The following is a 27,010-nucleotide window of genomic DNA, read 5'->3' as shown; positions in this document are numbered from 1 at the left end:
GAAATTAATTTTAATTGGTAGAGTACTTATGAGACGCAAAAATGTTAATAAGGAATACTAACAAGGCGCTTAGTTTGGAAAGAACGAAGTATACGACAACCAACAACCTTTGTAAAATCAGCTGAGCAAGCAAGGCGGACAAGTTGATGTTGTATCAATCGCGTTGACCGTTATTAATAATGAATGATATTTTCGTAAGCGTGACTTGTCCGTGTCTAATGAAGAGTGCCGGTACAGTTCCTGGTTTGTCATTCTGGTGAATTATTCTAAATGAAGTGGTAAAAAATGTAGCCTCGAAATTGAATGAAATGTCACAGTAGTCGCCACGGTAATATTTGTGACGTTGATTAAATATGAAAGGTGAAACTGAGTAGGAAATTTATGCAGAAAATGTATCCGCCTGTTGATAAATAAAAGAAGATACATCAAAGGGATTCGGCGGAAAATAAAGCGAGATAAGTAAAAGGCCGCCTATTATCGATGCCTGCTACATAATCTCTCTGTTGGAAATTAATTAAGGAAATAAGGCAACGCACTGCAAAAATTAGCCTTCGTCTTACCATAAGACATCCATAATTATTAATCATGGCAAATATAGGAAACAAGATCGGTAAGTAGCGGAAATGCCTTAAGAGGGTTGCCCTCTGAATAAATAAACAGGAATTGGAGTTTTGTGTAAGGAGAACTGTTCCATCTTTAATACCCTTTGCAAATTTTAATCAGAGCGCTAATTGGAATTGTAAACAGGGCCGGTCACGGTAAGATTTTGAATAAGTCATCGCGACGCAACCATGTAAATTCGTTTTGTTGCATCGCCCGTTGCGAACACTGCAAACGATGCGATCGTGTGAAACGCTCGTGCTACTTCGTGAAGTTTCCACTCCTGCAAAATGGATCGGCGTCCTGCATTATTCAGCTCAGTTAACATTTCCACAGTGTTGACATGTGCTTGGTGGGCGCAGTGAAGTGCATATTGGCGCAATACGGGGTAAGACCGGTCGTTCTCCTAACTAAATGCACTTCGTCTTTGCACATTCTAAACCGCAACAGAGGGATTACGGGAAGACGCTTTCTTCCGACGTTTAGGTTATTTCCCTAACGCGCCGGTTTGTGGGGATGCGCGCGCATCGCGCCGCGGATTTAAACGCATCACGAGATGAATCCCAGTTTTTGTCGATGATCCTGCTGTTGGTGGGTTAATTGCACAACAGCTTTGTGAAAATGCAGGTTTGGCAGCCTGAGGGGTGGACACGCTTCGACGGAGGGTCCGAGGCTGTGGGACCGGCTCGCGATGCTGTTGTCCAAATGTATTCAAAATTTCACGGTTCGCTTGCCCTTGCTGGGGAGATGCAACAACAACAACAACAACATGACAGTCATGACACAGGTTATTGTTTAGGTTTTACTCGTAGGTGTAGTGGAGCACTAGTAAGAGGTGTCTGTCGGCTTTTGTGCGTCGATTAATGATTTATTGAATAATGTGAATTAAACGGTGTAATTTTGTGGACGCGTTAGCTACGAGATGACAAAGGCGTTCCCATTGTCGGTTGCAGAATCATTTACGTCACGTCGGTGGTCACGGTTGTTGGTTGCGGCGGCAGTCTTCGGTCCAGCAGTGGATCCGGTTGTAAACCGTAAATTTGGTCGTTTTGCAGAACCATGAACGGCTCTTGGGTGATATTTCACGGCGTGTTGGCCCTCTGCGTGGGTGCGAGTTGGTCTTTTAATGGCGAACTCGCCGAACTGGAATGCCCTGACGATTGCGATTGCCATTACTTCCGGATCAACTGGGTGACGGATTGCTCGGAGAGTAACTTAACCGAAATACCTTACGACGAGTTGAGTCTCAACGTGTACGTGCTGGACTTGAACGACAACCGCATCACCAGCGTGGGACCCTTCCCACCCGACATCAAGATGCGGCGTCTTCAGATCGCAGACAACCACATGACCGAAGTGAAAAAGGAGTCGTTCGCGGGACTCAACTATCTCATCGACGCCGACTTCTCCGGAAATATGATCACCAAAGTCGATCCGGACAGCTTCGAGTAAGTAACAGAATCTCATTAACCCAACAAGCTCCTAGTGGCGTTATTTTCAGCGACTCCGCTGGGTTTATCACTTTAGAACTCCAAGGCAATCCCTTGGATCCGGTCGATGGCCCGTTTTTATCCATCAAGTCCTTGCTTTATTTGGACATTAGTAACTGCGGTCTAAAATATTTAAATCCACTTTTCTTCGCTAATACAACCGCACTGAGTACGCTCGACTTATCCGGAAATCCCTTAGGCGTGATAGATAATAAAGTATTCGAGCCTTTGTCTAGTTTAGAAACGTTGAAAATGAACGACTGTAATTTAACCTACATCGCAAATTACGTCTTCGTCTCTTTGGAAAACCTGAAAAATCTCGAATTGAGCGGCAACATGCTCGTCACCACTGATTGGTCATCAGTTCTGGATTACCTCCCGCGCTTGGAATACCTCGATTTGAGAAACTCCCGCATCAAACAATTGCCAGAAATCGCGTTCAGCAACAACACTTACTTGCGAACTTTAATATTGGCTCAGAACGAACTCGTCGACTTTGACATGGCGCGCACCGTCGGCAAACTCCAACAGTTAGATTCTTTGGATCTGTCGTTCTGCAACCTGACGCAACCCCTTAACGAAGACGCCTTCACCGACGCCACCAAAATCCGCACTCTGTACTTGTCGGGGAATTCGTTGTTTGCGTCAGACTTGTTGGTCGCCCTGGCCCCGTTGTCACATTTGGAAAAACTGTCCCTGAGTAATTGTGGGTTAACTCGCCTACCGGATACTTTCCGTAACTTTAAAAGTCTACAAGAACTCGATATTTCGCATAATCCTCTCGACGACGCTTTCGTCAAAATACTGACGCCACTGGAGAAATTAGAATATCTCAATATGGGCTACAGTAATTTATCACACATCGCCCCCACCTCTTTTTCCAAGATGACCAACATGAAACGATTGGTACTTTCGGGGAACGACCTGTACAGTCTAGAGGCTGGTCTTTTTGGCAACTTGACTAAACTCGAAAGTCTCGAATTAAATTTGTGCGGTTTAAGACGCGCCATCAACGCGACATTGTTTTTCAACAACTTCACGTACACGGATCTGACCGAATTAAAACTGGCGGGGAACCCTTTGCAAGTGTCAAAATTCGGTCCTCTCTTGCCGAAACAGTTGTCCAGATTGGAAAACTTGGATTTGAGCAATTGCAACTTGACGTTCCTCCCGACGGACGCTTTCTACTGGACCAGGAACATAACCACGTTGATCTTGAGCGGGAATCATTTCTCCACTCCGGACGACTTGCTGTTTCTCGTGCTCCTCCCAAAACTCAAGGTGTTGGATTTGAGATACAACAACTTGACCAGGTTCTTGCCCAAGTACCTTGTCGAAAATCCAAAGATCGAGACGTTGAAACTGGTCGGTAATCCTTGGAAGTGCGACTGTTCAATAGCCGAGTTGTGGGATTGGGCCAATTTGGAGAAAGGCAGACTCGCTATTTTAGAAGGTTCGACTCTAGCTGCGGAGCACGTTACGGTTGGTAAAACCAAACGAAAGAAGTTGTTGGTTTGCAATTACGACACCAAACAACCTTTACCGATTATCATGAACAAGACCGTTCCCGGTAGAAGACCGTTCATTAAACCTCAAAGAGTACTAACCTCCGCGATTCGTACATGGGCGAAATACGTTCGAGAGTCGGGCTGCGAACAGCTTCCTAGTTTGCAGAGGTCGCCGAGAGCTGCAAAAACTGAGTCGCGCTCTTCGGAATTGGGGCCCAACAGTTGGGCAGCGGCTGCAGTTAACTCCGCCATCGTCTACATCACGCTTATGGCAATTATCGGGGTTGCCTTTGTTCTGACGAAAAAAAGGCACGCCCCCAAAACTTCCATCTTTGACAAGAACAATTAAATTACATCCGAAGCTGCGATATCGAAGTATTATTCATGTAATCAGAATCTTTGAGAGCAGTAGTTTAGTTTGCGACAGAATGACCACCCGAGCATTTCTTGCGCAAAAATCGTACGAAGGTTTGATTTTACGAGACGTAATGGCAAACTTCCGTTAATTGTGTTAATAATCACGAGGTGTTTACTGAGTCAGCCTTTTCGTAGAAAATAATTTTAATAAATGTAAACAATAAGTGTGAAAGGTATTTGTTCAATAACGTAATAGAGTCGCGACACCTATTACGCTTTCAAAGACTGTTACGTTTTGTTTTGTTGATGTTTGTGTAGTTAATTGGGTGTGGCTGTTATTTTATACTGCTGCAGAATGCTAATAAATGTTACTCATTTATATTAAACAGTGTTGTTTTCCATCCGCATCGGCGCATCTAGAAACCGCACACCCGCACTTAAGCATATATTCTCTAGCACTCTCTATTACCGACACTAATAAGAGTCGTCGTTAATGAACCTATTTAGTGGGATCCCCCTGTGCGGCGTATTATAATAAATATGCAAATTGGTGCGTGCACTACCCTTTTACCGAAGCAGCGCATCGCATATCGCGAATATCTCGATAGAACAAGGGCTGATCTCTCCGACCACTTCCTGACCCCCGAGAACGCGAGATTTCGCATATGACCCTCGAATTATATTGCCTGCCGGCGGCTATTTTTAAATTGAACTCATTCGCAAAAGGGAATATGTAATCGCGCAACGCGTAGACCAACTCCAAAATGGCCACGACCTCCTCTTACCCTCTGTCGTAGAGGGCGGATTGCCAGCAGTTCCTGTAATTGCAAGTGGAACGTGAACAGCCCTTGTTTCGGCCCTTCTGCCTCTCCTAATTAGAACGCGACTCTCCTTACACCGACCCACCTACTCCAACCCGGAGACCTCCGCACGGGGCCCTCCCTGAATGCGCCCGCCACATCTTCACCCAACGTCACCACGGATTAAAATAATTCATTCCTTCTCACGACGCTAAATGTGTCGGTTGATTTCTGGTTTTTTTTGACGACAACAATCACGTTTGTCGAGGGGTCGAGGTCCGAACTGGGCTTATCTATGTTTTCAAGAAAGTCAATCGAGATTGCCATCCGCCGTCATCTTGTCAACACGACAATTTTCGTATTACATTCAGTTAAGATAACAAGGAAATTGTAGGCAATTAGACTGTTTCTACAACCTTCTTGTTGACATACCCCACGTCATAAAATTGTTTATTTTTTAATAATACTATTGTAATACTTACGTGCCTTTGTTTTTTTTATTGCAGTTTTGTAACAGCAGAATTATTAAGTTGGCACGGTATTAAAGTGTGATTTTTTTTTGGAGAGATTCTTTTATTTCGTTCCTTCCCTTTCTCGTAATTAAATAATCTCACAGCTCATCGAACTTGACAAAATTGGATGAACTCAATCGAAAAAATACACTTAATAATGGCACACAGCTTTATTTATTCAACATTTCACAATTACCGCTAATAAAGACAGTCCTCGATGAGCAAGCATTCACATTAGTCTAACCGTACCACATTTTGAACAAATTGATAAAAGTTTTGAGTAAATTGAAGAGTTGATACAACAAGTCAAAAATTAGAAAGGTGAGTTTGAATATGTTGATGGCAACTGGAATGATCTGGAAGAAGAAAGCGATGGTCCTCAGAAGGTGGGTTTCTTGGACTTTTTTTTTACATCATTGTCGGCGTATTTCTCGTAAGCGTTGGCGAGGGTGGTCAGGACGGGTTCCAAGTATTCGACGGATCTTTTGTTGACTTTTCGAGGTATCACGAAATCCTCGAGAATGTTGAACGTATCACGGCAAGTGCCGAAAATATAATAACACGACGTAAAAGCAAATAGGGGTAAGAAAATGGCTACAAGAGCGGCGAAACCGGCACTAACCACCAACACCGCACCGCTAAGCGCTGCGATGTTATAAAATGACCAGTTAAGACCTGCTACTTCGGTGCTGTCATCCTTCTTCAAGGGATTTGTAGAACTTGTTGCAGCTGTAGAAATTAGGGCTAATGTCGCCAAGGCAAGGGTCCGGGTTGCTGAGACCATCTGAATTATAGCAACGACATTAATTATAAACGGTGACAATTTTTGCAGGTCTTACCTCGGAGATGTGGACAGGACGGGGGTTGCAACAAAACTAAATAGGGTGGAGGCGTTCTTGCAATGACCAGGTAGTAATTGCGAGCCGAGGGATGTAAAAATGTTTTTAAAATACCTTTCCTTATCTCGAGAATTGACAACCTGTCTATTCTTGGACCGGTTGGCGGAAATGGAAAGCGAAAATGGATTTGTACGTCTCGTCTAAACGCATTTGACTTTTAAATAACACAAAACGAACATTTTTGTAAAAGCCTTAATTTCAACGGATTGGCAGCTCTACCGATACATGACGATATAAGAACAGACATCTCTACCCAGCCGTTTGCAAATTTCTTTATTATCTCCACGTCGACACAAATGTGGCGCTTTTAAATTAATTCACTTGTAATATCCACAGAATAAATTCCGTGAACACGCAATTGTGCATATGAAGGATGTTCGTCCTTTTATTGTGCCTGTAATTGCAGTAATTATCCGATCTCTTTGTGCATCTGCGATTAGACATTTAACTAATTATTATCTAGATGATGCAACTTGGCCGGTGAAACGTGTCGATACTGAATGTAATTGCTTAGTTTTGGATTTACTGCTGCTCATATTGAATGTCAAGCCCCCTGTATTCGAGACTGCTGAAAAAGTGTGAAGTTGGTTAAAAGTTTTATGAAGAATTTCACATCTCGATAACCTCGACGCAATTTTATTTACAATGGTCTGAAAATTTTTTGTCGTGTCAAACTTCCACAATTATAAAATTCAATATCGAATAACTGGCATCGATTATGTAATAAGAATGAAAGTGACAGAAATTGATGGTTTGGTGGCCTCAACGGCACCACTTCAAGGTCTGCGAAATATACCCACAGGATTTTGCTAAAATATTAGCGTGTTGTAATTACAGTTCTGTGGTGTTTCATTATTTTTCAATTTAGTTAATCGCGAAGACATTCACAGTTCATTTCAAGGTGCTAGTGATGTGTTTTCTGGTTAATTAGGCACTTCTCAAAATTTGTTTCTTGTAATTCTTGTTTTATTGCCAGACGAAAATAAGTCGGTTGTAAAAAAAATATGGCTCATTATTACGAGATCGTTGCTATATAACATTTTCAAATTCCATACTATACTTACTATAATAAAAAAATTAATGACCTGTATCGCTACGACCAATTATTTATAAGTAATTGCCCTAAGAATGCTCTTACGTGTATTTAAGCATCGAGTTTTATTCTATAAAAATACTTTGAAAAATATTTTGTAAGCTTCAGATCGTCTGAACAATTATTACAGATTAAATTTTCTAGTATTTTTTTATCACGCATTTATCGCAGAAAAATAGAAATTTAGGATGTAATAACAATTAAAATTGTCATTCATCGCACCACGGTGATGACAGTACTTGTTATTGTTGTGTTACAAAAATGTTGTATGAATATATAAAATACTTTTGATTTAGTTACATTCCAACATGATTCACGATTGCATTTTTAAATATTGCAGCTATTAAGAATTAAACTGTGTGAACTATAATATGGCAACATCGCATGACGATGAGCGAACGGGTCAAATCTTAAAAAAATTAAAGTGTTTGAAGAAATGGGTCTAAAAAAGAACGCTTCTAAAACATAATGGAAGATTTGCAACTCAAAAAATTGTTAAGTGAACAACAAGGAAATCCAGCAAGAGATGAAAAGATCTTCGCGCGTCTAATAGTCGTCTCTGAAGGCGACGTTGTCAGACTTCCACGATAGCGACAGCTGACCAAGTTTAGAAAATACCGTTTACAATTCTGACGATTTATAATTGTTTTAAATTAATTTTAATTCATATTCATGACCAAGTGAACGGACATCGTTCTCGGTCAATTTTTACGTAATTTATAAGATGGGCCGTATCACGACACCCTTATTAGATTTAATCATGACTCTAATGACGATGGTGACGCATTCATCTCTTTCTGGCACGTTATAATTGCATAAATCTATATCGTTTTATGTTTATTTCAATCACGACTCTAGCTAACGGCAACTTTAATAACGCTGTCGTGATACGGCCCAATGTAATTTTCAGTTTTTGGTATTAATGTCTTGGGCTTGTTTATTGCGGCCAAATTGAAAAATCTGAGTGAGTTTTTCCGTTAATCACCCTTTAAAAATTGTAATTTATTGATTTCATCTTCGAGTTGACAACTTGATTTGAATGGTCAAAATAACGTTTCAAAATTCAACAGAAAATATGAAACGGCGCTAGTTCTAACAATTATGTCCAAGCCAGGGGAGAACACTTCGAACATTTTTTATGATTGTTACATAAAACTGTATTATTTTGTAGTGCTTCATTTCTTTTATATTAAAACAATACAACAGTGCTGCCAATCTAATTTTAAGTCGTAGCCTACTTTATTATAAATTTAAATGATCTCACGGTACAAGTTTAGTTAGAAAATACTATATGTTGGTAATTAGTTCTATATTTAGCAATATAAAGCTGTTACGAAGAATTTTTTTCTGGAAAAATGTCGAATAAACCAGGCCAAACTTTTTTTCTTCAGTTTTTATCTTGGTTCATCATTTGATATTAACTTGTAAAGTTGACGCATAACGTGTGACATTACTGTAATCACGTTACCAATCTGTTTTACTTCTTTCTTACTTATAATGAGTGGTGAAAAACACTGAATTGAACGTTTAATGCAAAATTTATTATAAAAAAGCTCTGAACAAAAACAATAAACATATTAAAGAAGTATGAAAATCTTAAATATCTAGAACCTGAGATTCAAACATTAACACATTAAAATAGCGAAACACAACCGCTTTTTAAAAACACAATACTTTCACTTGAACTTGAAAACAGCAAAATCAAACAAACATGTTGAATAAAAACGAAAAAATTCCATCACGTTCATGACTTCATCTTCATTCTCTTGAACATATCTTGAATGGTTGGCTGGTTTTTTGGTCTCTTACTCAAGCTAATTGCGGGTTCAGATACGAATTTTCTTTTCTTATTAAGATCTTTTGGGAGGTTTTCCACGCTCACCAATGTATTTTCTGTTACAATTTCGCATTCGGTTTCATCCACTTCCAAAATACATTCGCATTCAACTAGAGGATAATCATCATCACTCTCCAGTACATTTTCATCTTCTTGAGATTGCCATGAGAGAATTTCCATTTCAGCACGGTTCTCCTCAGGGGTGAGTATTGGGAACAGTTCTGCATCAAACTCTGCTTGGGCGATTTCATCGTCATTGGGAGGAGTTGATAATGGTGAAGAACATTCTGAAGTTTCAGCACTACTTTCTGTTTGGTTTTCTGAGGCAGTTGAGGAGAAAAATCGGCTGACAACTTTTTTAGATAGCGTTGTTTCTGTCACTTGAAATTTACTTATTTTTTTCTTAATAAATGGATTGTTCCCCAATACTGGTGAAACTGAAGGTTCTGGCCTTGGAGGTGAAACAGGATCTGTCTGCACATCAACAGTAACAGGCGTCATATTTTTGTAGAACTCCAACTCTTTTTCAACTAGTTGGTCATGTTCTAATTTAGCTACTTCAACAGCTGTACTGTCAAAGCTCTTTGTTTTGATCAGTTTTGATTCTTGCTGAGGTTTTTTCTCACTTATCAAAGGACGAGGTTTAAAATTTGTTGACCAAATACTATATTGACTAATCTGAAAACATTTTTTTTTTTATTAGTTTACTGAACTATGAATTGACTCACAATACTGTTATTTGGATCCCAGTTGTCAATTTTTTCCATTGTAAGAGGATTTAAATTGCCTATTGCTAACTGGAATGCTTCATTATGATCAAACTGATCCCCTGAGTTTTTGCAATACTCTGGGTTTGTTTGAATTGGAGTGAGAGGTATTAAGCGCTTTTGAAACGGATCAAAGACAGTTTGGTGCAAAAATGTTGAATCTGCTATAAAAAAATTCTCTTTATACTCTTCATTAATGGCCAAATGGCGCATATTTAAATATCTTGGTACTTTGTCTAAAAACTAAATTTTAAGTTAGAAGATGTATTAATGAAAGTAACTAAACTAACAAGTGCTGGATTAGTTTCAGCAGTCATGGTTACAAATTTCAGTGCTTTTTTTAATCCAATCCCAGGAAGGGAATCTAAATAATCACAGCCAGACAGGATACACATGTGCCTAAACTTATCAAAGCTGTACTTTTCAGGGCGCATTTTCATGGATAAATGCAGTTTCTCAGCTTCCACAAGTTGTCCACAACCATTTACATCCATTTTATACAAAACCTTTAAATTTTAGTTGTTAAACATTAATAAAAAAAGTTTCAAAATCTGACCTTTTTGCACCCAAAAAGCAGCAAATCTGAGTCTTCTGAAATAATGCAGTCTGCTATTCCTTTTAAACTGAAATAAGCTAATTGAGCATCAGATTCATATGGTGCCACAATGCAATCAACATGCAGTTTTCTGCACTCCTTGATGAGGGCTAATGCCATTGCAGGGGTAACCTCAACACACTGGCAGAAAAACTTGTAAGCTTCAGCAGTTTGGCCCAGTCTCAAGAATTCCATGCCTTGCTTTCGAGCATGTTTTTTTGAAATCCTTCTCTTTTCTTCTGTTTTTAGCTTGGCAGGTAAGTGGCGTCCATCAAAAACCATTATTGGTTTAATATCATAGCTCAGCAACATATTTACATACTTCAGACAGTAAGTGACATACCTACGGGTTATAATTATTAAATGATGGTTAATTTTATTATTCAACTCACATATCAGTCTCTTCGCCTTTCGCTAATTGCAAAGCACAACTTCTTGCTCCTTTGTGGAGCCAACAGTAGCTGTCGACAGCCACCGTTCGCCCCCTTAATTCAGAAACATGGCATGGTCTGGTGCTCTTTTCAAGCAGGGGTAATAGTTGAGAGATACCCATTTTGATTTTATTACTGCATGGGCGGCTTTAACACGTTCACTTGCACACACCGACAGTGATAGCTTGACACAGAAAAATTCGAGAAATACATTCGGGTTTTGGAACCATTTCGCACTTGATTTCCCTCCAATTTGTTATTATTATTTTGACAGAGCGGAGCCCCCAAGCGATGATAATTGGAATTAAGATTTACCAGCAGTCCCGAATCAAACAAAAACAATCAATTTTTATTTTACTCGAAAATTTTAGTTTCTAATAAATCCTCGTATTAATAAACACATATTCTGAATAATATTATTCAACATCCGTTGATGTTCTCACACTATGAACGTATCTTATATTTTTAACATCAAAACTAAAAATAATTTGAGAATCACTGAAAGACATTTAACGTCGCGATGCGCATGCTCTGATGGTGTTGAATTATGTACCTAATTTAAAACAAAAATAAAACTTCATCTTTTTCAAGCATTATGCCTGAAAATGAACTATTTACTTCTTATGAAATTGATAAAAAGTGATAATCATAGGTGATACGGATGTCAAATGGGGAGATATGACATACGATTTAAAAACGCCGTCAATGTTACCTACGAAAAAAAGTCAGATTCCTAGCAAAATGCGTATTTGAAATGTTTACTACTGTCATTTAGTATTTTATTGGGCACTAAGCAGTATTTAATTAATATTGGATGTTTTAGAATTTATACAGAATGGTTTTTACTTTGGACTATTACCTAATTTATGCTTGAAACCTATTTCCAAAATATCATTCAATTTAATGATAACAGTTGTCTAATAACATGTATATATAAAAATTGTATTAATTGAGTTAAGTTAAGACCCTAAGTTTTATTTTTCATGATTAATTTACTACCTTTTCGGATGCTGTAAACTGCTGCAAACTTACCACTGAAAACTTACTGGGCTACAGTCGCCACCTATTGGACAGTAGACTAATAAAAAAAATTATCTAGTCTCAATACTCCATTTTATAATCAGTTTAAAATTTGTGGCGGTTTTCTTATTTTCAACGACTCTATACACGACTAGTCAATAAGTGGGGTTGCCTCATAAGATACATTAATTTTAGTCTAAGTTTTATATGGAATCACTTACATGATAATTCAAAACACCACCATTCAAGACCACAGACGTCCTCAGTCCTCACTGACGATAGAATTAAATAGCATTCTGTTACAAAAGATTATACATACATAGATAATACATACATATTTGGTACAATCGGTACAATTTTACGAAACGAGATCTTCTGTATGGTAGCTTAGGAAACAAATAACAGAAAGTGACATAAAATAAAAGAGTCATAATATCCTAGTTACCTTCACATGGTTCATATTATTCTCGATAGATGTCGCAACCTACATCCAAATTGCATAGCCGAATTGATATCAACAATTTCTAAAATACATTTTTTAATTTATACTTTTTGAGATAGAGTTAAAATATTGCAGTCTTAATCTTACGACGTAAATCTTGCAAGCGTTATTGATAAGAATAATAATAACAAATATTATAAGACAAATGTAAGTTTCTCATTTATTTTCACATAATTTATTAACACCTGGCAGTTTAGGAAATAGTATATTATAAACCAAGGTCGAGAAGTTCATGATTATAGCCAGAGCGCCAAGATTAGATCCCGAGGCGTGCCCAGAGATGTACCTAAGGCGCGAAGGTTATAAGGGACTTCTCCACCGTGGTTTATATACAATTTTTTTTACTACTAGATACGTTAAAACCCTTTCTAATAATTATTATTAATTAAATTATTTTTTTTCAACTGTTGCTATGGAAATTGAAAATCGTCGGTTTACGTTAACCAATGAAATCAACGAAAATCTTTCGTTGCTAGGCTGTTCATTATTAACCACCGGTTAATAATGAAAAAAATTTATTAACCAGGAGGAGAAAAATTCTACTTCTGGGTTCAGTTTGAGAGTCAATAATGACGCCTTCTAAGACTAGTAGTGAAAAAACTATATTATTTATAACTTAATTATGATAATGTTTCAGCAACTTGTCCTTATACTAAAATTTAGATAATTAAGTTTAGTTTAGTTTAATTAAGGCGAAGTATGAAACCTCAAGAAAAACTTTTTATGTGCAATTTTAAATTGTTTTATCTAATTATAAGTAGTTTGCGAGGAATAATGCAAATATAAATCAGCAATCATATCATTAACCTTTGACACAATACCATATCGTAGTATACGTATTATACATGCCCGAGACATATTTGTTTAGTTAGAAAAACCACAAACAGTAAAATTTCGAAAAAGTACAAAACTGTTTTAATTATGTCCATTCCACTAACAGAATATTTTTACTTTGTAATATAAAATTAATGTACGTTTTATTATTTTTTTAATTTTGAAAATTTTAGCCCAACTTAAATTTGGAGTGAATTATTTTAACAATGGGATTAACACAGTCCTCTCCAGAAAACAGTGATGCCAATCTACTGCGAGCAAAAAAGTATGTTCATATACAGTATGTGCCCGGATTGAGACGCAAAACATTTTTGTTTCTGATTTTACGCAAAAACTTCAGAGGAATAACATTTTTTGCTTTATTTGAAACCCCCATTTCTGTTATTAAAAAGTCTTCTTCAACACAGAGGATGACTTAATATTAAAATAAAAGAAAATGCAGAAACAATATTTTACTTTTTTTAAATCAAACAATATTTCAATATAAAACTATTTCATTAACTCCGCCATTTTCTGCATATAATTCAGCCCTATATCGAAGGTCTTTAAAACCTGTATTTCAATTTTTTTCAATTGTAAATGATGCTACCGCGTTTCTTATGTGCTGGCTTAGGTCTTGAGCACTATTAGGCAGGTCTTCACTGAACATTTTTTGTAAATTAGTCACTGATTCAGTTTTTAGAAACTTATAAGTTTCTGCACACCCATCCGTGTTGGCAAAATTTTCATTAAATTTCGTAATTATATATGTGAGGAAAACCGGTCTAACACTGAATTAAACAAATTCTTTGTTCTAAAGACAACATTTTAAAATTATTTCTAACAGTAATAAGTTGTTTGTCAAAAAGCAAGGCCAACTGTAATAAAATTTATAACATACAAATTAATTCTAAGTCAAAATTTTAACAAAAAATGTTAATTTAAGAATGCAGTACATATAAGAATTTCGTCCGTTTTGACGAATCTTACGTCTACCCAATGTACTATAATAAGGGCCAGATTTCAAGTCATGGTTGCAAATAGGTGGTGCAGCGCAAATGTATAGCTATCTTTGTCCTACATATTAATCACCAATATGCGTCATCTTTCTCTCTTGCGCCGTTACCATGACAACAAGTGCGACCGTCGCAAGTCAACTTGAAATTGGTCTCTAAGGGCCCGATTTCAAGTCATGGTCGCAAATAGGTGGTGCCGCGCAAATGTGTAGCTATCTTTGTCTTAGACATTAATTACCAATATGCGTCATCTTTCACTCTTGCGCCGTTACCATGACAACAACAAATACGACCGTCGCAAGTCAATTGGGATTTCGAATAAAGCAAAAAATGTTATTCTTCTGAAGTTTTTGCGTAAAATAAAAAATAAAAATAGTTTCCTCTTGTGAACTCAATCCGGGGACATACTGTATATTTTTTTGTATTAAACATGACTTAATACTTTTAGACTAACAAACATTAAATTTTACTTACAAGATTCTGGACACACTGGTAAGTCCAAATGGCTTAAGTAAAACAAAATTAATTTTTGATTTTCAAAATAAAATAATTTCAGTCCAAACTAAGGATATAGACCCCGGTATAAGTTTAAACTTCTATCTCAGAAATGTTTTGCACATGACTGGCACCAAAGCTATGTGTCTTGAAGGCGGCTGCGGCGCTTGCGTTGTTGTACTACAAAACAAGGATCCTATTACTGAAAAAGATGTTTTTTTGGCAGTTAATTCGGTAAGACCTTTTGTCTATTCTAATTTGCTTCTGCTCTACATCTAATCTAGTGTTTAACACTTATACTCTCATGCAACGGTTGGAGAATTTTCACAATCGAAGGTATCGGCAATCCTATAGATGATTACCACTTAATCCAAAAAACACTGGCAGCATTTAACGGGACACAGTGCGGCTTTTGTTCTCCTGGAATGGTGATGAACATGTATGCTCTCTACAAATCAGGAGAACTAACAATGAAGCAAGTCGAGGACTCATTTAGCGGCAACTTATGTCGCTGCACTGGTTACAGACCAATTCTAACTGCTTTTAAATCGCTTTGCAAAGATGCTAGTCCTGAAGTCCTAGGGACATGTCCTGACATAGAAGATCTTAAAGTTTGTCCCAAAGAAAAATGTGTCGAGAAATGCGACAAACAATGCGAAAAATCTACCAAAGAACCGTTCTATTTAGAGTTTGAAGATTCTAAATGGATTAAAGTTCACACTCTTCAAGATTTGCTCCTTACGCTTGCACACTATGCTACCTCTAGTTATAGACTAGTGGCTGGAAATACGGCACAAGGTGATTCTCTACGTCTCATGCGATCACACTTGTAGAATTTTTGTTTAAGGCGTATATAAATCTTACCAGGACCCTGTTGATATCTACATAGACGTTACAGATATCCCTGAGTTAAAGGTACACGAAGTTGATAATCAATCCTGTGTTTTGGGGGCAAACACTACTCTAACTGACACAATAGAATTTTTTAATAAAGTAGCACAAACTCGTTTCAATTATCATTATTTAAAACAAATGGCTGATCATATTAATTTGGTTGCAAATGTTCCAGTTAGAAACGTAAGAGCGATTCAGTTTTTAAACTTCCGATTATGTGATACGTTTTAGAGAGGAACAATAGCTGGGAATTTGATGATAAAACATGACCACCACGAATTCCCCTCAGATATTTTTCTCATATTGGAAACTGTCGGTGCTGAGCTCACCATCGGTAGAACAACAATCTAGTTAGTCCACAAACAAGAACAATATAAGTCTTTTTTAGTTAACTTTGACGGAGACGAGACCAAACTTAGTCCTCTCAAATTCATCACCTACGATATGTCCCAGTCGGTACTAAAAACCATCACTCTGACACCTTACCCTGATTCATGCAAATACGTGAGCTACAAAGTATGTACAACAGTTCCGAGTCCCTTTTATGTTATAGCCACGATTATAGATTATGCCGAGAGCCCAAAACACTCACGCTCACGTAAATTCTGGATTTTTCTTTAGATTTGGTAAAGACGATTCCTTGCAAGCAGCCACGATCGTCTTTGGCAACATAAATCCTACTTTTGTGCACGCCAAAAAATCAGAGCAATTATTGAAGGATAAAAACTTATTTGACAATTCTGTTTTAGGGCAAGTTTATGATAGTTTAGCATCTGAATTGGCTCCAGATGTTATTCCACCTGACCCATCCCCGATATTTAGAAAACAGTTAGCAATAGCTCTCTTCTATAAGGTGAAAAAATTTAGAAAAATCAACAAGTACTATTGGTGGTTTTAGGCTGTCCTTTCTATTGCTCCTTCTGATAAGCTGTCACCGGCGATGAAGTCAGGAGGGACACTTTTAGACAGACCTGTTTCAACAGGAGTGCAAGATTACGAAACTAACAAATCTTTGTACCCTTTGACTCAAGCAATAACAAAACTCGAAGCACTGGCACAAACTAGTGGTACTATACCTAGACCATCTGGTAAAAGGTTTATTTGATTTGGAATCTTTTAGGGCAGGCTCAATACGTCGAGGATATACCCGACCTACCCTCTCAATTATTTGGGGCCCTAGTTCTAGCTGAAGCTCCTCCAAATTCTACGATCCAAAAAGTTGATCCAAGCAAAGCTCTAGTAATTTTTACTTGCGTAGTAAGACGATTTTTGTTGTGGTAACATTTTATTTATAGAAATGTGACGATATTGTGGCATTCTACAGCAAAGATGACATCCCGGGTAACAACTCTTTCACTCCGATAATGCCTATGATTAATACAGAAGAAGAAATATTCTGTAGCGGACGAGTGCTTTACTACGAGCAACCCATAGGGATTTTGGTTGGGAAAAATCAAGATTCCGTTACTGATGCTGTAAAATTAGTAGACGTGACATATTCCTCTCCAAATGTAGCACCTTTACTCAACGTACGACAGGTTTTAAAAGCGGGCAGAAACGACAGAATCACCCAGTACAAAACAATACAAGCGACACGTAAAGGTAACGACGTAAAGAAAGTGATTAAGGGGACTTTCGATATATATCACCAATACCACTTCCACATGGAAACACAGTGTTGTTCTGTTGTACCCAACGAAAATGGCCTAGATGTGTACCCTTCAAGCCAATGGATGGATCTCATTCAAGTGGGAATTGCCAAAATGTTGAACATTCAAACCAGCAGAGTCAACGTAACAATTCGTCGATGTGGAGGAGGCTTCGGGGGTAAAATTACCAGAAATGGATTAGTTTCGTGCGCTGCTGCTTTAGCAGCATGGAAGCTGAAGCAACCGGTGAAACTACGTCTTCCGTTAACAACCAATATGGTGGCTCTGGGAAAACGTTATCCACTTTCATCTGACTATGAAGTTGGCGTTGATGACAAGGGGGTCATACAGTATCTCAATTGCAGCAATTATACGGATGTGGGGGCCATGTACGACGAAGATATGTCATTTTGGCTGTGGAAGATGTTCCTTTCATTGTACACTTCTGACACCTTCACGCTGGATTTCAACAGAGTTGTTACAGATACACACACGAATACTTGGTGCAGAGGTCCAGGTTGGTGTGAACATTTTTTGAACATGACTGGGCACTGGTACAATTTTTTTTAAGGATCAGTTGAAGGTTTGGCCGCGATTGAATCAATAATGGAACACGTTTCGCACGAAACTAAGATAGATGCACTGGAACTGCGCCGGAGAAACCTCAAAAATGAAACTCCAATTGGGAATTACTTCGATGATATAAGTTCGTGGGCTGGTGTTGACGCACGGAAACAAGACATTGCAGCTTTTAACAAGGTTCGACTAGTCTTGTCAGTTGGTGTTGCTTGAATTACAATTGTAGCAAAACCGCTGGAAGAAGAGAGGTCTTGCTGTTGTACCTATGAGTTTCGACTTGCAATTGCAAGGACCCCACTTGACAACTGTCTCCATCTTTCAGGGGGACGGATCTGTGCAAATTTCGCACGGAGGAATAGAGATTGGACAAGGGATTAACACGAAAGTAGAATAGATCTGAGTTTTGAAAATAAGGAAAATAAAATTACGTTTTCAGGCTGCTCAAGTCTGCGCCTATATGCTCAAAATACCTTTAGAAAAAGTGACAGTTATTCCAAGTAACAGTTTCGTTTCCCCCAACAACACGCCTACTGGGGGTAGTATCGCTTCAGATGGAGTCTGCTATGTATGGTTTTTTCTATGTACTAAAACACCCACTAACTTGAGTTGTAGGGTGTGCAAAAAGCGTGTGAGGAACTATTGAGTCGTATAAAACCATACCAAGCAGATGGTTTGAGCTGGGAAGACGTGATCAAGAAATGTCACGAACAAAATGTAAAGCTGGTGGCAACTGGAGTGTAATAAAATTATGACCAAATAATTTACATTTGTACAAATTTCTTTTGTAGTTACGCTCCCAAAACTGACGATGTAAAACCTTACTCGATTTATGGTATTTGTGCAGCTGAGGTTATGGTAGATATATTGACTGGTCAACACTTAGTCACCAGAGTCGATCTTATTCAAGATACTGGAATTAGCTTGAGTCCCTTCATAGATATCGGACAAGTTGAAGGTGCTTTAGTCATGGGATTGGGATACTACACGATGGAAAAAATCGTATTTAACTACGAAGGGAAAATATTAACAAACAACACTTGGACTTACTACCCTCCCGGTGCCAAAGACATTCCGATTGATTTCAGAGTTAAATTACCTAAAAACAACCCCAATCCGTTGGGGGTCCTAAAATCAAAAGGTCAGGTCGTTTCTGGTTCTAGTTTTTGGTAAACATTTTATTTATAGGAACCGGCGAGCCGGCATTTTGTTTGGGTGTGTCGGTGCCGTTCGCCATCAGAAATGCTCTAGCCTCAGCAAGGGTCGATGCAAAAGAGTCCAATCCGACATGGTTCCCGATGGGTGAGACCTTCGGATCTTCACAATTCAATTACTTTATGTGTATCGTTTGCAGATGGACCCACTGACGTGGAAAATGTGTTTTTGAACAGTTTAAATGATTACTCTCAATATGTTTTGTAAAGATGCTTTGTGAAACCAAATAGTTGTTGTTTTCCTGTTATTTGCGAATATTAATAAAAATCAAACTGAAACAAATCTGTATTAATTAAATTTGTATCGATACAGCAACAACGCATCAAACCGGTTCCTTTTTTGGATAGGAGGAATACGATGACCAGTTACCGTGAAGTCAGACTAGTTTATAAAATTCAGAGGCCTGATTGATATACACAGTGTTGCTAATTTGGTAAGTAAAATTTCTCGTTACTTATGCTTTATCAAAAATAATTAAAAAGCGAATAATAACGATTCTAGTTCGATTTGTTTATTTTATTCTTACTAATCTTTAACAGTATGTAGATCGTGTAGATAGGTACTTTGTTCTTCACTTAAAAATAGAACAGAAGAATTTTACATTATATATTGTGCAAGGTAACGATGTAAAAACTTGAATTGTTCCCTGTTATCTGTTTATCATACAAACAGGTTTATGTCGAATTGAAGCGGGACAATTACTTGCAAATTTTGGAGGATGGGTACCACACAATCCTCTGTGGACGACGACCAAACAAAAATAAACGGACTGCCGGACATAACATCACTAAAAAAGTACGTACCTAGACTCAAAACCGAATCAAAAATGAACATGATTATTTTAGGCTTGAGGAAGTCAGATTCCATCTGCAAGATGTCGAACATGTGGGTACGTACTTCAGAGTTCAGTCTCCTCAGTCCTCACAGACTGAAACTCTCATTTAGAATACGGAATTTTGGTTTTACCTCAAAAAGCATAGGTTTTTTAAGCTTCAAAGAAGAGCTTTGTGAGATGACTGTCCAGAGCGTTTCACTATTTTACCATTTTTAAATTTTTTTGTTATATTATTTTATTTTTTACTTTGTTAATTTTTCATTAAATCTTTAGAATATACAGGGTGTTTCAAAATTGGCCAATTCCGAATTCAGACCGTGGTAGAGAAAGACCCAGTGGAGCTCGTAAATACTAGCGACGTTGTCGATTCATGTTTAAGAAAAATTACAAACATTTTAAATTTTTTTTTCCAAAGGAAGCTATTCTTCAAAAAATTGTTTTACGTTATTATTTTCCACAATCATCTACACCATAATTAACATTAAACACTGACCTTTTCAGCCTGTATTTGAAGAAAACGCAGTACACCTTTAGGCCAATGTATCTTTCTCGGGGGAGTCCTGATTTTTTTTTTAATTTCCATATTAGGACTACTGAAGTGATCCCCTACAACGCTCCGAATTCGGAATTCGCGAATTTTGAGACACCCTGTATACTCATCAATTCTCAACTGTATCCAAAATTCAATGATTTTGATGTGAACCGTACCAAGAGTGTTGGTTGCCATTGCGCAAAATAGTAGATTGTTTCATTAAGAGTAGAAGTGAGACTTTTTGTGCTAAGCCAGGAGATTGAAGAGCGAGACGAAGTCGAGGTTGACAACTGGGCGAAACACAAAAAGACTGTGAATGATATAATTATACTACTTTTTTTTATCTTCAAGCAGATCACAAAAAAATTACAGTAAAATGACAATTTTCACATTTTAAGGCACCAGTAATTCCTGGTTCATTTGTTGCAATATTATTAGTAAATATTAGCAAAGTCTTCTAAAGTTTACGTTTTAACGTTGAACGGCCATTTTTCTATTTTTGATTCATCGGTGCCCATGGGCGACTCGTGTTACACCACAGTGGCACCGGTTAAATATTGGATAATAGGTAAAAGAGCATGAAAGAAAAACAATTTATTTTTGTTATAATTTTCTTCCAAAAAACTTCTCTTGGTAGATACCATTTTGTTTGTTTTGATAAAAATTGTTTTTTTTTTCACTTGAAAAAGGCATAAACAAAAAATAAGTAACTCTATTAGTAGTTTGATCCTAAAAAATATTATTGGATATAGTAAAAATCTTTCTAATAAACAGGGAATTTAATTCCTTTGAAGAATATCGAACTGATAACTTTTTGTATTTAATTAAACTGTACAAGAATCGATTTTTGTTTCTCCCTCAGAACATAGCATGTGTTACTCATTGAATGTATAATAATATATTTTTCTTCTTTATTTTATTTAATACATTTTTGAGGTGTGTAAAATACTTATGTGTTATAAGACATATAACATATAATAGTATATTACAGAACGAGTTTTATAAGGGTTGCTTTGGCGCACGAGTCCCAGGTGTAGAAAACGACCCGTAGGGGAGTTTTCTATGGAACGAGTGCGCCAATGCCCCTATAAAACGAGTTTTTTATGTTATTTTACCAGTTAAAACCGAAGATGTGGACCCCGACACAACCCTGAATGTTTACCTTCGAAACAATTTGCACATGACCGGTACCAAAGCGATGTGTCGCGAAGGCGGCTGCGGCGCTTGCATTGTAGTTTTACAAAACAAGGACCCCTTCACCGAAAAGGAAGTTTTCTTGGCAGTAAACTCGGTAAGATTTGGTAGAACCTTGTCGTTTTCCCACTCACGACAACTTTCAGTGCCTGATTCCCATCTTGGCATGCAACGGGTGGCGCATCTACACCATCGAGGGTATCGGCAATCCTTCCAACGGCTACCACCCTGTTCAACAAATTCTAGCGAAATTTAACGGAACCCAGTGCGGATTTTGCTCGCCAGGGATGGTGATGAACATGTACGCTTTGTACCAATCCGGGAAGTTGACAATGGCTGAAGTGGAAAACTCATTTGGGGGCAACATTTGTCGATGCACCGGGTACAGACCTATACTTGCGGCGTTCAAGTCTCTTTGTGTTGACGCCAGTCCTGACGTACTCGGACAATATCCAGACATAGAAGACTTAAAGATATGCCCGAAAGCAAACTGTGCTCAAAAGTGTGGAGAATGCAAGGAATCAACCAAGGAACCTTTCTATCACACCGTCGGAAATTCTAGATGGATTAAAGTTTACCTCCTCCAGGATTTGCTCTCGATGATGAGTTATTATTACAATTATAACTACAAACTTGTAGCCGGGAGTACAGCACAAGGTGATCGCTACAACTTTCAAAGTAAAAATCTCTACGTTCGGTTTTAGGAGTATTTAAATCTTATGGAAAAAATTTTGATTTGTACATTGACATTTCTTCTGTTGCTGAGCTGACCACGAAGCAATTCGATGGTAAATCTCTCATTTTGGGAGCAAACACTACTCTGACAGAAGCAATAGAAATTTTTACTCAAATTGCAAAAGACAATCCTAATTTTGCTTATTTGAAACTCATGGCCGATCACATCGACTTAATAGCAAATGTTCCTGTCAGAAACGTAAATATTGATGAAAAAAATCCAAACAAACATTGCCTTGTGATTTTTTTTTTTGTAGAGAGGAACACTAGCTGGAAATTTGATGATAAAACATGACCACAACGACTTTCCTTCTGACATTTTTCTAATACTAGAAACTGCTGGAGCTTTGTTGACAGTTGGTACGAATTATCTATCAAAAATGATCACAAAATAGTTTTCACTATTTCTAGTTTCACTTTATGGAGACATCACACTAGCTCCACGCGATTTTATCAAATATGACATGCATTTGAAAGTTTTAAAAAATATTATTCTATGTGAGCACCCATACAATGTCAAATATGTGAGCTATAAGGTGATTAACATAAATAATATCCATTCATTTTTGACAAAATCGGTTTACAGATTATGCCACGTGCCCAAAATACACACGCTAACGTGAACGCCGGATTTTTGTTTACATTTAAAGAAGATCACACCATAGAGGCGGCTACAATTGTATTCGGAAACATCAATCCGATATTTGTTCATGCAACAGGATCAGAAAATCTTTTGGTTGGAAAAAAATTGTTCGATAATGATACATTGCAACAAGTATATTCCAGTTTATCCGAAGAACTGGATCCTGATTTTGTCCCGCCAGAGCCGTCACAGGAATTTAGAAAACAACTCGCAATAGCGCTTTTCTATAAAGTAATCAGTAGTTTCTTGTAGTAGAAGTCTTCAAATGTTTTATTTTAGGCTGTTTTGAGTATTGCTCCTGATGAAAACGTGTCACCAAAAAACAAATCTGGAGGTGCTTTGCTGGAAAGGCCAATTTCCAAAGCAGCACAAGATTATGAAACTAACAGTACTTTGTATCCCTTGACTGAAGCAATACCAAAAATTGAAGCACTTGCACAAACCAGCGGTACTTAAATACAGCTTTTACAAATTGAGTAGTTTTTAATGGTGATTGTAGGACAAGCTCAGTACATTGAAGACATGCCCGACGTACCTTTCCAGTTATTTGGAGCTTTGGTTTTAGCCGAAGCTACTCCAAATTCTGTCATCAAGAATATTGACCCCACGAAAGCATTGGTAGGTTTTGTATTATTTAAGCAAAGCACGAACCTGTTTTACTTTTGTAGCAAAGCGAAGACGTCGTGGCTTTCTTCAGCAAGGACGATATCCCAGGCGACAATAATTTCACTCCGTTAGGAATAGCGCTAATTACTGCCAAGGAAGAAATCTTTTGCAGTGGAAGAGTACTCTATTATGAGCAACCAGTAGGGATTTTGGTTGGTAAAAGTGAAAAAGCCGTTATGGAAGCTTCCAAATTAGTTGCAATTACTTACGAGGCTCCCAACGTTGAGCCTTTGCTGACTGTCCGTCAAATTTTGAAATCTGGACAGTCCGACAGAATCAGTGAAGCTGGAACAATAAAACCCAAAAGAAAAGGAGACGATGTCAAACACGTCGTCAAGGGAACTTTTGACATTTACCACCAGTACCACTTTCACATGGAATTGCAGTGTTGCAACGTCGTTCCCACCGAGGACGGTCTAGATGTGTATCCTTCATCTCAATGGCTGGATTTGACTCAACTGGGCATATCTAGAATGCTAAAACTTCCAAACAACAGAATTAACGTAAACGTGCGTCGATGCGGGGGCGGTTTTGGAGCTAAAATAAGTCGAAACGGGTTGATCTCGTGTGCTGCGGCTCTAGCCGCATGGAAACTACGAAAACCGGTCAAGTTAGCCTTGCCGTTAACCGCAAACATGGCGGCCATCGGAAAGCGGTGGCCTCTATCGGTAGATTACGAAGTAGGCGTTGATGACAAGGGTGTAGTACAGTACCTTAACAGCACTCTTTATACTGATGTGGGAGCCGTAATTAATGAAGATCCCACTATGGAAATTATAGATCGGTTTGCCGCAAATTATGATTCTGATACGTACAACGTTCAAATAAACAAAGCTGTTACGGACACGCATACGAACACGTGGACCAGAGCTCCAGGTTTGTGTTTATAAACCCCAATCCATTTGTGCTAATAAATGAATGTTCAAGGATCAACGGAAGGACTAGCTTCCATCGAAGCTATAATCGAACATGTCGCGTACGCTGCAGGTGTTGATCCTTTGGAAGTACGACTTGCAAATTTTCCAAAAGACTCTCCACTTGTCAAGTACGTCGATGATTTAAAGTCTTGGGCTGAAATCGATCAGAGGAAACAAGACATCGCCGCTTTTAACAAGGTTTCATTTCCAAATGGTCGTATCATTTCTCACGCAATGTTTTAGGAAAATCGGTGGAAGAAGAAGGGCATGGCTGTTGTACCCATGAATTATGACCTCGAATTAAGCGGTCCTTTCGCGGCGATGGTCTCCATATTCCATGGTGACGGAACCGTACAAATTTCCCACGGAGGTGTGGAAATTGGACAGGGGATTAACACAAAAGTATAACAACACTCATCTCGTCGGTAAAAATTAAGTTTCAATTTTAGGCCGCTCAAGTGTGCGCTTACAAATTAGGAATCCCGCTGAAAAAAGTGACAGTTTTGCCGAGCAACAGTTTCGTTGCAGCCAACAGCACAACCACTGGAGGCAGCGTCACTTCAGAAGCAGTCTGCTATGTACGTAGAGATTATGATTTTTGAAACAACTCTGACCACGTTTTCAGGGAGTAATCCAGGCATGCGACCAAGTACTCGCCCGAATTCAACCATATAGAGAAAAAATGAAAGACGCGACTTGGGAAGAGTTAATAGCGAAGTGTTTTGACAATTTCGTCGATTTGACAGGACGGGGACAGTAAAGTGTTTTGGTCGTCTTCCAGGACAATTGTAGTCAAATTTCATTGTAGATTTTCCCCGAACGAACCTAACCTGGCATCGTACCCTATCTACGGCATCTGCGCTTGTGAGGTCCTCTTGGATGTTCTAACTGGCCAGCACATAATCACTAGAGTTGATCTAATCGAAGATACGGGACAGTCAATGAGTCCCGATATTGACATCGGACAAATCGAAGGAGCTTTTGTGATGGGAATGGGCTATCACACTACCGAATTGATCGTTTTTAACTACGAAGGAAAAATACTGACTAACAACACTTGGACCTATCACCCGCCTGGTGCCAAAGACATACCGTGCGATTTTCGAGTGAAATTTCCCAAGAATAATCCAAACCCTGTGGGTGTATTAAAATCTAAAGGTAAGACCTCGAGGAATAATCGATTGTTGCGTAATTCCGTCAATCAACAGCAACTGGAGAACCTGCCGTGTGTCTGACGGTGAGTGTTCCTCTAGCAATCAGAAATGCCGTCGCTGCTGCTAGAGTTGATGCAGCAGAGTCTAACTCCAAGTGGTACCCTTTCGGTAACGACTGTTCTCACTCATTTCTCTTATTAAAAAATATTTTACAGATGGAACCACAAACGTTGAAAACGTGTTTATGAATAGCTTGAACGACCACAAACAATATGTTTTATGAACAATAACGGTCCATTTTCACACGACAATATACGTTTATACAGGGTGTCTTAAAATTATCGTATTCCGAGTTCAGGGCTTAGTAGGGGACATCCTGTTGACCAAGTAAAAATTAAAAAAAAATTGCTGTCACTTTGAAAAAAATATCAAAGTTGCCAATATTTGTTCAAAAGTACCTGATTAATATTCCAGCCATGTTGTAATTTCCTTCTGAACAAAAATTAGAAAAATAAAACTTTTATTTTTTCGGGATAAAGCTGTTTTTTCAAGAAATGTCTTTTCATTTATATTTTAATATTTTACATAATCATCCTCACCATATTTCAAAATGAATGTCAACCATTTATATTTTTTATTTGAAGAAAACATGATGAAAAGTTTGAACCTTCAGACCCATATATCTTTGTAAAGACCCACCCTATATTTTTTATTTTATTTTTTCGAGATTCCTGAGATTTTTCCCTACAAGACCCTCGACTTGGAATACGTTAATTTTGCGACACCCTGTATTATTTTACGTATTCCTTATCATATTGACAGACAACAATATTTAATGCAACTGTGACACATTGATTATGTAACATATTTACTGAAGGAGTAATACAGGGTGTAACAGAAAAAAGTGCATTTATTTTAACTTGTACTAGTACTCATCAATTACAACAACTTTTCTAAATAAAGTTTCTTGGAGTTTGCAAAATTGAATTGCCATTTGTCCCCCCTTTATTTTAATGTGCCGGTCACATTGAATGGAATTTTTTAAATCTGATTTTTTTTTAAACAGGAATTGTAAAAACTGAATGTTTTATGCCCTTTGTATTGCACTTGATGAATAAAATGGTTTCACTTTAGTTAGTTTTTTTTTATTACTGCTGCTTTTCTTGAATATCATGAGAAGTTACAATTGCGCTTCATGGATAAAAAGGTTTCACTTTCATTTGTTTTTTGTTACCTCCTTGTTTTGTTTTTTATTGAATCTAGTT

General features: G+C 37.9%; 4 protein-coding genes across 8 annotated transcripts; 3 read left to right on the top strand and 1 right to left on the bottom strand.

Annotated features, from left to right (window-relative positions):
• Positions 1–236: 236 nt before the first annotated feature.
• LOC138139779 (insulin-like growth factor-binding protein complex acid labile subunit) lies at positions 237–5,319 on the top strand. 3 transcript variants are annotated; one of them, XM_069060258.1, is made up of 3 exons: positions 237–610; positions 1,656–2,048; positions 2,102–5,319. In XM_069060258.1, the coding sequence occupies exons 2-3, from the start codon at positions 1,660–1,662 to the stop codon at positions 3,945–3,947; spliced, it is 2,235 nt and encodes a 744-aa protein (XP_068916359.1). In that variant the 5' UTR covers positions 237–610; positions 1,656–1,659; the 3' UTR covers positions 3,948–5,319. The 3 variants fall into 3 exon arrangements, with proteins under 3 accessions (XP_068916359.1, XP_068916358.1, XP_068916361.1); XM_069060257.1 differs by lacking the exon at positions 237–610 and adding an exon at positions 828–988; XM_069060260.1 differs by lacking the exon at positions 237–610 and adding an exon at positions 1,106–1,387.
• Positions 5,320–8,778: 3,459 nt separating this feature from the next.
• tos (Exonuclease tos) lies at positions 8,779–12,284 on the bottom strand. 2 transcript variants are annotated; one of them, XM_069061029.1, is made up of 7 exons: positions 12,244–12,284; positions 12,131–12,181; positions 10,851–11,073; positions 10,420–10,801; positions 10,154–10,369; positions 9,825–10,106; positions 8,779–9,774 (listed from the first exon to the last, which is right to left on the bottom strand). In XM_069061029.1, the coding sequence occupies exons 3-7, from the start codon at positions 11,009–11,011 to the stop codon at positions 9,004–9,006; spliced, it is 1,812 nt and encodes a 603-aa protein (XP_068917130.1). In that variant the 5' UTR covers positions 11,012–11,073; positions 12,131–12,181; positions 12,244–12,284; the 3' UTR covers positions 8,779–9,003. The 2 variants fall into 2 exon arrangements, with proteins under 2 accessions (XP_068917130.1, XP_068917131.1); XM_069061030.1 differs by lacking the exons at positions 12,131–12,181; positions 12,244–12,284 and adding an exon at positions 11,889–11,962.
• Positions 12,285–12,428: 144 nt separating this feature from the next.
• Positions 12,429–19,351, top strand: LOC138140196 (xanthine dehydrogenase-like). Its single transcript, XM_069061013.1, has 19 exons — positions 12,429–12,558; positions 13,419–13,510; positions 14,689–14,732; positions 14,797–14,969; positions 15,020–15,533; positions 15,583–15,812; positions 15,861–15,963; positions 16,018–16,145; positions 16,195–16,482; positions 16,528–16,696; positions 16,750–16,868; positions 16,925–17,795; positions 17,850–18,037; positions 18,084–18,242; positions 18,294–18,422; positions 18,470–18,594; positions 18,646–18,995; positions 19,043–19,156; positions 19,209–19,351. Exons 2-19 carry the CDS (start codon positions 13,452–13,454, stop codon positions 19,274–19,276), a joined length of 3,831 nt encoding a protein of 1,276 aa, XP_068917114.1. The 5' UTR covers positions 12,429–12,558; positions 13,419–13,451; the 3' UTR covers positions 19,277–19,351.
• Positions 19,352–19,356: 5 nt separating this feature from the next.
• LOC138140195 (xanthine dehydrogenase-like) lies at positions 19,357–26,878 on the top strand. 2 transcript variants are annotated; one of them, XM_069061012.1, is made up of 20 exons: positions 19,364–19,502; positions 19,609–19,687; positions 19,742–19,864; positions 19,915–19,958; positions 21,555–21,727; positions 21,777–22,287; positions 22,335–22,564; positions 22,623–22,725; positions 22,777–22,901; positions 22,952–23,239; positions 23,288–23,456; positions 23,508–23,626; positions 23,677–24,550; positions 24,602–24,789; positions 24,835–24,993; positions 25,041–25,169; positions 25,217–25,347; positions 25,400–25,749; positions 25,800–25,913; positions 25,961–26,878. In XM_069061012.1, the coding sequence occupies exons 3-20, from the start codon at positions 19,788–19,790 to the stop codon at positions 26,026–26,028; spliced, it is 3,852 nt and encodes a 1,283-aa protein (XP_068917113.1). In that variant the 5' UTR covers positions 19,364–19,502; positions 19,609–19,687; positions 19,742–19,787; the 3' UTR covers positions 26,029–26,878. The 2 variants fall into 2 exon arrangements, with proteins under 2 accessions (XP_068917112.1, XP_068917113.1); XM_069061011.1 differs by lacking the exon at positions 19,609–19,687 and having other exon boundaries at positions 19,357–19,502.
• Positions 26,879–27,010: the final 132 nt, after the last annotated feature.

This window comes from Tenebrio molitor, chromosome X, assembly GCF_963966145.1.
Source record: "Tenebrio molitor chromosome X, icTenMoli1.1, whole genome shotgun sequence".
In the NCBI taxonomy this organism is placed as follows: domain Eukaryota; kingdom Metazoa; phylum Arthropoda; class Insecta; order Coleoptera; family Tenebrionidae; genus Tenebrio; species Tenebrio molitor.
Note: the sequence above shows the minus strand (reverse complement) of the source record. Positions and strands in the feature narration are given on the sequence as shown.